At 50.1% G+C, this 12,602-nt stretch overlaps 1 protein-coding gene across 1 annotated transcript; it reads left to right on the forward strand.

Annotated features, from left to right (window-relative positions):
- SELENOW (selenoprotein W) lies at positions 3,069-7,168 on the forward strand. Its single transcript, XM_021094647.1, has 6 exons — positions 3,069-3,321; positions 4,710-4,734; positions 4,840-4,893; positions 5,072-5,147; positions 5,272-5,369; positions 6,802-7,168. The coding sequence occupies exons 1-5, from the start codon at positions 3,294-3,296 to the stop codon at positions 5,359-5,361; spliced, it is 273 nt and encodes a 90-aa protein (XP_020950306.1). The 5' UTR covers positions 3,069-3,293; the 3' UTR covers positions 5,362-5,369; positions 6,802-7,168.

The following is a 12,602-nucleotide window of genomic DNA, read 5'->3' on the forward strand; positions in this document are numbered from 1 at the left end:
CTCAGTGGCAGAAGGGGGGGGCGTCTCCTAGCAAGTTCTCAGCCCTCAGCCTGGTCAACAAAACAGCCCCTGAGCCTCGGCCCTGTGCCTGGCCACCTGGTGGGTGTGCTGGGACCCAGCGGGCACTGGACCCAGGGCAACCACGGTATTGCTGGAAGATCATTTGGGGAGAGGAGGGGGGAAATCATGCCTCTGACAGGTCTAAAGGCGAACGTGTGATAAAGATTCGATGTTACACTCATGACGTGTTACAACCACTGCACAGGGAATTAAAGAACAGGCATTTATAGAGCAGAAAAATGGAAACAAAAGTACAAATAGAGACATTATGGTCAGAATGTTTGTGCTGCTCCCCAAAATCCGATGTCGAAATTCTGAACCCTAAAGATGATGCTATTAGGAGGTGGGGTCTTTGGGTGGTGCTTAGGTCATGAGGATGGAGCCCTTGTGAATAGGATTAGCACCCTTATAAAAGAGGCTCCAGGAGTTCCCCCTGTGGCTCAGCAGTAATGAACCTGACTAGGATCCATAAGGATGCAGGTTTGATCCCTCACCTTGCTCTGTGGGTTAAGGATCCGGTGTTGCCATGAGCCGTGGTGTGGGTCGCAGATGCAGCTCAGATCCCGTGTGGCTGTGGCTGTGGCGTAGGTCAGCAGCTACAGTTCCAATTTCACCCCTAGCCTGGGAACCTCCATATGCCGCGGGGGTGCCTCCACCCCCCAAAGATGTCCAGAGACATCACCTTCCACCAGGTGAGGACGCAGGGGAAGGTGCCAGCTAGGAATCAGGAAGAGGGCCCTCACCGTGCATCCAGGCTGGCACCTTGATCTCCCCAGCCTCCAGAACTGTGAGCAATCCATGGCTGCTGCTATAAGCTACAAGTTGTAGTATTTTGTCACAGCAGCCCACGCAGACTAAGGGAGAGGGGTTTTTCCTCCACCAGAAAGAACTCACTTGCATGTCTGCCCAGAAGGATTTTCCCTGCCCTCATTTCTTTACAATGTATGGAGTTGTAAAACGGAGCCAGATCAGAATCAGATAACTGAATGATTTGTTACAGATTGAATCAGGCCCCCCTCAAATTCATGGCGGTCCTAACAGCCAGAACCTCAGACTGGGGCCATCTTTGGAAACGGGGTCGCTCCAGGTGTAATTAATTCACATGAGGTCATCCTGGCAGAGGGTGGGTTCTAATCTAAACTGACTGGGTCCTTAAAAAATGGAGACATTTTGGAGTTTTCCGTGGCCTCGTGCTTAAGGATCTGGCATTGTCACTGCTGTGGTCAGGTCGCTGCTGTGGCTTGGGTTCGATCCCTGGCCAGGGAATTTCTGTATGCTGTGGGCGTGGTCAAAAGGAGGGGTCTGGACCCAGATTTGCACACCAGGAGGGGGAAGGTAGCGACCCTGGGTGATGCTTTGATAACCCAAGGGACACCAAAGGTTGCCAGCAAAACACTGGAAGGGTGCAACAACTCCTTCTCACAGCCATTAGAGGAACTTCTGGCCTCTAGAACCGGGAGATAAATTTCTGGGGTTTAAGCCACTCAGTCTGTGGCACTTTTTTTTTCTTTTTCTTTTTAAAACCCTATTTATTTATTTATGTCTTTTTGCCATTTCCTGGGCCGCTCCCGCAGCATTTGGAGGTTCCCAGGCTAGGGGTCGAATTGGAGCTGTAGCCACCGGCCTACTCCAGAGCCACAGCAACAAGGGATCCGAGCTGCGTCTGCAACCTACACCACAGCTCATGGCAACCCGGTCCTTAACCCACTGAGCAAGGGAAGAGATCAAACCCGAAACCTCATGGTTCCTAGTAGGATTCATTAACCACTGAGCCACGACAGGAACTCCCTGCGGCACTTGGTGATGACACAAAGGAATACAGATGTAATGTGGAGAAGGCATCATTTATGAAACAAAATTTCCCCTAAAACGTGCTGGAGCTGATTCCTGGAGGATGAACAGGATCAGGCAGCAGGAGAGGTGGGAACAGCACATGCAAAGGCCCAGAGGCAGGTGACTGGGTGAGGTCTGTGATTTCACGTAGCTAGGGCACTGAGAGGGCCAGAAGAGAACCAGGAACCAGGCAAGGGCAGAATAGCTAAGCTTGGCTTTTTGTTTTGAGACCCAGGAAGCCTGAAAAAGATCTCTATTTGTGGGACACGGACTAGTCCAGCTTTGCCTTAAGTATTCTACATTATAGGCTCATTCTGTCCTCCCAAGACCACAGAGATCAGAGGTCACTCTGCCACCAACGGAGGTGGAGTGGCACTTCAGCCTTGTCTGCCAATGCCTGAATATCTGGTCGCAGCAGTGAGGCCCAGAGGGCAAACACAGAGCTGTGGCTGGAAAACCTTGGGCAGAGCTAATTTTTACTAAGCTGCTCCTCTTGTTTTTCCTCGGGCGTGAACTCACTGAACGCTCCCGTCACCCCCTCAGGGGAAGGAAGCCCTATTTCATGTTGCTTCAAATCTCTTTTCCTCTCTAGCCAAATCACTCCCTTGAGGGCGGGGCTCTTGTCTATTTTTTGTTGCTGTTATCTTCGGAACGTAGGGCTTGCAAGCAGTACCCCACACCTATTGTTAAATCGGTAAGTATTCCCGGAAGGCGATTATGCCCATCCTCCAGACGAGGAAACTGAGGCTCGGAGACAGCATCGGTAGCATAAAGACCTTAACTCAGCTGCCAGCTGCCAGGACGTTCCACGAACCCTCGCCGCGGGAGGCTGGAAGACACTAAAAGGGGAGATCGCAATGCTGATCAGGGGCGCCCGAGTACCGAAACAGACTTTAACAAGGTAGCCGGACCCTGGAGCGCTCACTGGAAAACTTAGCTTCAGGGGCCTCCCCTCCGTACCCCGAACTCTTTCAGATTCTGCCCTCTGGCCCTCCCAGCCTCCCCCAACCGGCTGGCCAGTCTTCACTTGCATTCCATTCCCGCCAGTAGCGGTTGGCCCTGAACCCCCGCCCCATGAGCCATACCATTCCGCCCCGGAGGGGGGGATCGGGGAGGGTACGCACAGAAGCGTCTCCCGGGACTTCCTCTGTCGGGATGCTCTGTATCCTCACAGGGGAGAGAAGGGAGAGTTGTATGAGGGCTCAGGGTGGCGGCCGCAGGAACCCCCCGTCCCAGCGGTGGCGCCTGCTCCCCTCCTCCGCCCTCCCCCGCGTTGGTCCGCGCCGTGGAGCGCCGACTAGCAGGCTCTGTGCGCATGCTCCGGCCGGGGGCGCAGACCTCGCCGTCCTTTCTGGATTTCGGCTCGGTGTCCGCTGTGCTGCGGGTGCTAAGTCCTAATCATGGTGTCGCCGTTCGAGTCGTCTATTGGTGAGCACGAGGGCCAGAAATCCTCTCTCCGACCTCCACTCGGCCCCGTCCTCCGTCCCGGCTGAGCTGGGCGCTGGGGACATCGGGGGCAGAACACATGGGATCCGTCCGAGAAAAGGGATTCCGGCGTGGCGAGGTGGGCCGGGCGGGAAGTGGGGCGTCGATCCCCATTCCGACCCAATTGGTGACATTCTAGATGGACATCCCGGTCGTAAAAGGTAGTACTGAGACACATGTATCCGCTTTATACCCCACTCCGACCCCCGATTCCGGGACTCGATTTGGCAGCCTGTGGGGTCGGTTTGTAATGGAAAGGAGCCTCCTCAGCGCTTCCGTTTCCCCTCCCCAGTACCGCGAACAGCCGTGGGTGGGGCTGGCTAGATCGAGAAGGTTCGAGTTCGGGCTGTGTTGGAAAGGACTTAAGTGCATACGCGGATGCCATTCGTACTAATCTCCTTTGCTGGCCTCACTTTCCCCTTCTGTGGACGGAGAGCGAGAGAATATCTTAATAGTTACCTCGGAGGGGGTGCTTGATCGGAGCCAACTAAATACGCTTTGTGGTTCTGGCATCTGTGGCTGTGCAGGTATGCACAGGCGTGGTGGCATGTGGTGGCTCCCAGAAACCCCTTGGGTGGGGCATTCTAGCTCCGTTTTACAGATGGGAAACCAAGCCTGGGAGTGAAGCGGGGGGGGGGGGGCCGAATCAGCAGCTTGTGGCCCAGACTGCACATCACAGGGGTAACCCGGATGTAGGGTCCCTGGCTGCCATGTCTGCAAAATGTCCTCTGGAGGCACAGCCTGGGTTTTTGAAAGACTCAGATCTGTTAGGAATGTCAAGCAGAGGGTGGAATGACATTTTGAGCAACCCTCCCCGACGCCGGGCCTGTGCCCAAGACTCCAGTCCGAAATAGCCAGCCATAGCCGGCTCTCAGGGTCGGGAGGCGCTTCGATTTCATCCTGAGGTCTGGGGGTCTTGGGAGTGCAGGGATAATGGTTTCCCTTAGATTCTTCCAGGAGCTGTGGGTGGAGATGCTATTTCAGCAGTTCTCGTCCTAACCCACTTCTCTGTGTTGCCTCCCTCTCTTCTCTGGCTCATGCTTGTGTTCTCTCCTTGTTCCATGTGCTGCGCTCCCCCCCCCCCCCCATTTTTGTCTCCCTTGTGGTTCCTCGTTCTGTGCCCTGCCTCCCCATTGTTGCTGCTCCGAACACTCGTTGTCTTTCCTCTCTCGATGGTGTCTGGCCCTCCTTGGTTTTGTCTCCTGTTCCTCTTCATTTTTTCCTGTCCCCTGACCCTAATCCCTCCTTCTCTGTCCTGCCTGCCCTTCCCTCCTCTTCCGGTCACGCACTCTCCCTCTCCTGGACCCATCTCTTGGACACTCTCCCACCAGTGGCGCTTGAGGCTACAAGTCCAAGGTAAAGCAGAGTGGTCCCAAGAGGGATCCCTGGCAGGTGGTGGGTGAGGACTGGCTAGTGTGGCTTCTGTTGACCCCTCTTGTGACTTCCCACCCCCTTTTTCAGTATCTTCAAACTCAAGAAGAAGTTAGAAGAGAGTTCCCTGGACGCCTGGACATCGTGAGTTTTGGGGATGGGGAAGGACTCAAATGTGATCCTGGCCGTCCCTTGGCTCTGGTTGGCAGTGGGAGTGGTTTGGGTCAGCCCCACCCTTCACCCGTGTTCTCCATTCCCTGGGAGGGGCGGGTGTGCCCAAGAGGGCCCTCAGCCCCTTCAACCCCCTTCCTGCTTTCCCCAGTGTGGCGAGGGGACTCCCCAGGTCACCGGGGTTCTTTCGAAGTATTGGTAGCAGGAAGTTGGTTCACTCCAAGAAGGTATGTTTGTCTGTCCTGCCTCATTTGAGCTAGTGGGCTTGGGGCTGGGATTTGTGTCTTGAACAGCTCACTCCTTCCCTTTTCCCCTCTCCTCCCTTCCTTCCCCCGCTCCTCCCACCTCCAGGGAGGTGATGGCTACGTGGATACGGAGAGCAAGTTTCTGAAGTTGGTGGCTGCCATCAAAGCTGCTTTGGCTCAGGCTAATGTGCCCTGAAGGCAGAGGTGAGGGGGCCCAGGTCCTAGACACCAGAGTTATCTCCTGGTTCTGGTGTATCCAAACCTAAGTTTCCACCCCATACATTCTGGAAGAAGTAGCAATTTCACTTTATTGTTTGGTGCATAGAACTGCTTTAGCACCTTCTGAGCCTGATTTCTAATTTTCAGCCAATACATTCTAGAAGAGCCCAGACTCAACATATTCTAGAACTGGGCCCTGGTTACCAGCCTTGTCCATAACCAAGCTCTGGCTGCTGGTGCTCCAGAGCCTAGAAGCACTTCCTCCTCTGCCCGCAGCTTGAGTCCAGTTCCCACTGTCTGTGCTGGAATGAGTGGTGGTCCAGGAATAGAGTAGGCCCAAGTACCCGCTCCCAGCATCCTTCACACCAGAAACCTACTCTCAACATTTTGTTTATTTATCTTTGCTTTCAGGGCTCACCTGCAGCATATGGAGTTCCAGGATAGGGGTCTGATAGGAGCTACAGTGCTGGCCTACACCACAGCCACAGCAATGCCAGATCTGAGCTGCATCTGTGACTTACACCACAGATTATAGCAACACCGGATCCTTAACCCACTGAGTAAGGCCAGGGATTGAACTCTCAACCTTGTGGTTCCTAGTTGGATTTGCTTCTGCTGTGCCATGACGGGAGCTCCTCTCAGATGCTTTAAACTCAGTTCCATTTCTCATCATCCTCACTTGAGCAGAGTGAGGTTGCTTTCAATGTAAATTTGAACCTGCAAATTTGAATTAATACGTTACAGGAGTACAGATGACCTGTGTGCAGGTCTGAAATGAAGTGAGTCTACGAGATTAAAAAAAGAAATCAAGAATTGTGTAATTCCAAAAAAAAGGGGGGAGTTCCTGTTGTGGCTGCAGCTCCTTTTGACCCCTAGCCTGGGAACTTCCATATGCTGTGGTACTGCCCCCCTCCCGAAAAAAGAACGCATAATCCAAAGCTTCCTGAACGTGATGGCTGTGAGTAGTTTTGCTGTGAGGAGGGGGGTGGGATGCCACCCTCATGGGATTTGAATCTTAAAGAGAAATGGAACACATCCTTGCATAAACATGCTCTTTGCCCACTTCAAGTTGTCAGAAACCCGAAAGGCTTAAATCAACATGATTGCTTGGATTCCAGAGACGTCCATTAAAGGATGATCTCATCCAAAATAAGCAAAGAGGATTATATAGAAGTGACAGTGGAAGAGTGATTCTTGTTTGCATGTCTTATGAATGTAATTTCAGGAGTCCGAGAAACCTTCAGGGTTAGTGATTTGCTTGAATCAGGACTCACAGAACTCAGCAAGGCTCTTGTAACTCATGGTTACAGTGTACTACAGTAGCAGCTTAGAGACTAAAGTCAGTGAAGGATGCACTTCAGTCTGGTCTTCTTCCCTGCCAGTTCAGCCCTCTTTCCCCACCTGTTCTTTTGCACAGTCCAGTGACTTGGCCAGCTCCTCTCGGCAGACGCTTCATGACAGGAAGGACTGAAATGTCTTGTGGACGCCTGGTCCTTCCCTGATGTTCTCATGGCTGCTGGGCGGGCAGAGGGACACCCTTGGTCTTTGCCTGTGTGTGGAAGTGTGTGTGTGTCCCCAGGAATTTAACTTTGCACACTGGTTCCACTCCTTCCTTCCTCCCCCCACCCCTGTCTCCCTGCATTCCCCATGCCTCCTTTCCCCTCTTGGGTGTTTGGGGTGATCCTGCTCCAGGCTTTCTCTTCAAGGAGGAGCCGAGGGAAGGATTAGGATGAGTGAATCTCAGATTTCACAATTCAATAAATGCTGATGAGGTTAACAAAACATGGCTGTGTCTGCATGTGTCTGTTTTACCTCTGGAACTTCCCTGGTCTCCTGTCCAGGAAGTTAGTGACCTGCTAAGTAGGTAGCTGTAACTAACTGAGGGGTGAGCTGCTAGTTGGTCCCCCAGGCACAGGTGAGGGTGGTCTCTGGACACCACCTGGAGCTCCCTGTAACCATCATTGGCATAGTCCTGTGTGAAGTGGGTACCTGGTTCTCATGTTTAGGAGAATTGATGTTCATTGGAAGAAAGGTGCTAGGTGGTTGGTTGCACCTTCATATTACACCCTGCCTATCTGCTGTGCCCTCTGCCCTCACACAGAGGTGAGCTGTACCTCCTCACCTCTTAAACGCTGGGTTTGGTCACGACTTGATTTGACAATGAATGAGGCAGAAGTAACTGCGTCAGGTCTGAGCCTGGCCTCAGGAGTCCTTGTGTTCTTCAGTGTGAGGACATTGCAAGCCACAGCAATGAGGATCCAAGCTGAGTCTTGGTGACCACAAGTCTCATGGCAGAGCACCAGATCTTAAACTCACCGTGACCTCATGGATGCTAGTTGGGTTCATTAACTGCTGAGCCAAACAGAATCTCCAGATGACTTATGTCTTTCTGTGCCAACTGTAGTCAATGTATCTTCTTAAAAACAGTTTTGACATTTCTTCATCCCAGCAGATTCTGGATGGTGTGGTATAAATGTGATCAGTGAAGTTTAAAAAAAATTTTTTTTTTAAATTTTTATGGCCACACCCACCACGTGGAAGTTTCCAGTCCAGGGATCAAATCCAAGCCGCAGCCTATACCACAGCTGTGGCAATGCCGGATCCTTACCCACTTTACATCCATTGTGTATCATGTGGCTGGCTAATGGCTATCCGGACAGTGCAGATGGAAACAGGTGGAGACTCAATCCACGTGGTTGGGAAAGAGCATAAAGAAATGCGCTGCTTCTTAAGACCGGAGTGACGCACATCACCTTTAGTCCCAGCCCATTGGCCAGAACTGTCACATGGCTCTACCTACCTGTAGACTTCCTGAGGACTGTGGGCTGAAGGGAGAGCCAGAAAAGGGTGAACACTAGAAATATCCACACGGTCTTTTTAATTTTACTTTACACATGAAGAGAAAATGCACGATCCTATTTTGACTTAGAAGTTTACACCTGAAGAAAAAGAATTCAGTAAGAGCGGCGCTCTTACTGAACAGGGAGACACAGCGAAGTCTTCCGACAGTGACACTATGTGGCTAACTGAAAGAACTGCATCTGCTCAGATCTCCTGGGATCAGGAGTCTATTCGGGACCATAGAATCACTTCCGGTCATTGAGATTTAGTATAGACAAGTGAATCACCATCTCAGGTGTGGTGACATAACTCTTTTCAAGAAGTAAGGAAGAGAGAAAAACATACATCTTTTGTTTTTTCAATCCTTTCTCTGGACCCTTTCCATTTATTCTCTAAACTGCACCCAGCTTCACGTCTTGTTGGCTGTGGGACCTCAGACAAGTGACCTCCCCTCTCTGGCTGAAGATTTAGTGGAAAGAGGAAGCAAGAGAAGTGAGAGTGAGGCATCAAGGGAACCCCAGGCTGGGACTGGGCAGGACTAGGATCATGTGCAAAATGATAGATTTGCCTTCTGTGCTTCCTTCCCGTCTTAACTTTTTTTTTGTCTTTTCTAGGGCCGCTCCCGCGGCATATGGAGGTTCCCAGGCTAGGGGTCGAATCAGAGCTGTAGCTACCGCCTACACCACAGCCACAGCAACTCAAGATCCGAGCCACGTCTGCAACCTACACCATAGCTCACGGCAACGCCAGATCCTCAACCCACTAAGCAAGGCCAGGGATCGAACTTGCAACCTCATGGTTCCTAGTCAGATTCATTAACCACTGCACCACGACGGGAACTCCCCATCTTAACTTCCTAACTGCTTTCCCTCACTTCTCTCCATCCAGGGAAAAGACTGAGCCCTCCTCTCCCTTAGCCCAACCCTCTGCAGTTCCACTTTGCAGGGACTTATAACAGTAGCGCCTCCTACTTTAAAAAGTTTAAACTTCAACATTTGTTGTTAAGAGTTTTGGGAGGTCATTCTACTGATTAAATGGGATGCTGCCAATTAATGAATCATTGAATAAGCCAGTAGATTTAAAAAAAAGTGAGCTGGTTGTCAGCTACACTTAATCAGGTTTCATAATTTTCTATCTTTTCATTCTCTCCTTTCTTTAGTTTTTGATATTCAGCTGCTTGTTTTTGCTTCATGGTGGCGAGATGGCTGTTGCAGCTCAGGCATCACATCTGTGTTCAAAGAAGGAGGAAGGCACCCTATCAGCACACTTTCTTGTTGTGCCTGTCCTACATTTTAAAAATTGAGGGACGATACACATAACATATACCACTTGAACCATCTTAAAATGCACGATTGATTCAATGACATTTAGTATATTCCCAGTGTTATGCAAACATCACCACTTTCTAGTTCTAGAATATTTCTTCACTTCAAAAGAAGCCCTGGGAGTTCCTGTCGTGGGGCAGCAGAACAAATTCGACGAGGAACCATGAGGTTGAGGGTTCGATCCTGGCCTTGCTCAGTGGTTAAGGATCTGGCGTTGCTGTGAGCTCTGGGTGTAGAAAAAAAAAAAAAAAAAAGTCCTGAAGTTCCTATTGTGGCTCAGCAGTCATGAACCCAACCAGTATCCTCATCCTGGTTCAATTCCTGGCCTCACCCAGTGGGTTAAGGATCTGGTGTTGCCGTGAGCTCTGGTGTAGGTTGGAGATGTGGCTCAGATCCTGCATGGCTGTGGGCGGTGGTTTCACTGTCAGCAGCTGCAGCTCTGATTTCGACCCTAGCTGGAACTTCATATGCCGTGGGTGTGGCTCTAAAAAGAAAAAAAAAAAGAAAGAAAGAAAGAAGAGAATCGAACCATTAGCATCAGTTCCCATCATTTTCCCTCAACACTGGAACATGAAACACTCAGTCTCTATAAAGACTGCATATTGTAAAATATTAAAAATAATAAAAAAGGATTTCCTCAGACTGGGCTGGGAAATAGTCTGGTGTGACTGACAGACGTTGTTTAATTCTCCCAGGTGACTCAGTGAGCCCAAGTAGGACAATTAGATAAAACATGGGAGAGCTTATACAAAAAGCTATATTAATAAGAATAGACAAGTAAAGCAGAGGATGAGTTTGGAGTAAAAGAACTAAGAAACCATGGAGTAAATGCAATGTGACCATCTTATTTGGATTCAATTCAAACCAACGGGAAAAAGGCATTTTTTGTGATAATCAGGGAATTTTTTTTTCTTTTTTTTTTTTTAGGGCCTCCCTTGTGGCATATGGAAGTTTCCAGGCTAGGAATTGAATTGGAGCTGCAGCTGCCGGCCTGCACACAGCCAGCACAACAGGGGATTTGAGCACAGCAGCTCACGGCAAACTAGATCCTTACCCACTGAGCGAGGCCAGGGATCGACCCAGTCCTCATGGACCTAGTCAGGTTCTTTACCATGAACCATGATGGGACTCCCAGCTGTTCTTCTTTCAAAGCACAAATGGTTCGCTTTGCTTCCCTTCAGGGTGGCCCCGAGTCTTTGACGGAACCTCGGAGAGCTTGTATTTTGGCGTGACAGGAGGGTTCTAGGCTCACCTGGATTTTTCTGCCTCAGATGTGAGGCAAGCCGTTATGCCAAAAAACTCATTATCCAGAGGGAAATGTTACTTAGAGATAAGCATCTGTGACTCCAGATCTGGAGAGAACAATCTCCCGGCCCTCAGGCGTCAAGACACCAACGCTGGAGTTCCCACTGGGATGAAAAGAATCAGCACGTCTCTGAGACCTGGGAACGCAGGCTCGATACCCGGCTTGGCGCAATGGTTAAAGGATCGGCAACTGTAGCTTGGATCTGATCCCTGGCCCGGGAGTCCATTTAACAAAACAACAAGATGCTGAACCCAACTATGAGTGGGAGAGACTAATTCTAACTGGACGGTGCTCTGCCTCTGTGTCTCCCTCTCTGTCCTGTTTCTTTCTATGTTATCGAATTTGTTAGATAGCAGGAAGAGTCTGTATATTCGGCACCCAGGGTGTCACCCGTTAGTCTATTCCCACCTCTGTCCTTCACATGACGTTCCTCCTCGATCTGATTAATCTCTCCTGTTGCTGATGGCCTGGCCTAAGAGGATTGGAGCATTTGCTAAATGGGACCAGGACAGGGTCAGAGGACCGACTGTGGGGAGCCCCAGGGGCCAGGAGGGCGGATAGAGGAAGAGAGAGATGGGGAGACAGAAGGGACAGAGAGGAGATAGGGAGAAGCAGAGAGGGGGAAGGTGTAAGGGGACATCCTCCTTGGCCGTGACGGCTCGCCGTATTGACATGGTCACTGGATGTATATTTAAAAATAAAATATAAAGGAAGTGGGTGTGAGTAAGAGAGGGATGGAGGAAGCGCCACGGGAGAAAAATGGTCTGGTGTTTTAAGCAGTACGCACTAGTCATTGTGCAAAGAACTAGGATTCCATCACCACCACACAAACCTCTTTTTTACATGTACACACCATTTATACATATTTACGATAATAAAAACCCTTTCTTTCTCTAAATGCACTTCTGCTTGTGGTGTCTTTTTACAGGATGTAGAAATAAAGTCACGAGGTGTGGAATGAAAAACATGTAATAGTCCCCTACAGCTCTTTATGCTCTTGCGTGCAGACTTGGGTTCCTCAGTGTTCTGTTTTGCCCTCCATCTCTCCCTTTCTGCCCCTCTCTATCTCCTCTTTGCTCTTGTCTGTCTCCTTCTTTGCTCCTAATTCTCCTGTGGTTCTCTGTTTTCCTGTCTATATTCCTACTGGGGTCTCTCTGATAAGCATGGGGGAGAAGCTTGTTATATCTCTGACAGTTGTCTCTCCACCCAAGCACAGCCTGTCACATGGACCTATAAATCCTGCTAATTCTCGCTATATTTTGCTGAGGCCGGTGGTCTAAGCGGATTGGATCGGAGCATTTGCTAATGGGAACAGGATGGGGCCAGAAACTGGCTGTAGGGAGACCAGGATCCTGATCCTGTAGGGGTCAGGATGGCAACAGTGGGGAGCAGAGAAAGTGGAGACAGGGGGGCCGTGTAGTTGGTAAAGGGTTACAGAGACCATGGACCTCAGATTCAGACATTGTAGATACCACTCCATCTATGAATGGATCCCTGATTTATGAGAAATTAAACCAGCCTCTCCATCAGCTGACCATTGGTAATTCACTAGGAAAAACAGCAAAGAAATCCCTACCTCATGCCATACATCCACAATCAATTCTAGATGTCGTGACCTAAATGTGGGAGTTCAAATTGTAAAGATTTTTAGGGAAGGAAGCAATTGTATTTATAATCCTGTGATAATGATAGATTTCTTAAACATGAATGAAAAAAGAAAAAGCATTAATTCCAGAGGGAAAAGAG

Source organism: Sus scrofa, chromosome 6, assembly GCF_000003025.6.
Source record: "Sus scrofa isolate TJ Tabasco breed Duroc chromosome 6, Sscrofa11.1, whole genome shotgun sequence".
NCBI classification, from domain to species: Eukaryota; Metazoa; Chordata; class Mammalia; order Artiodactyla; family Suidae; genus Sus; species Sus scrofa.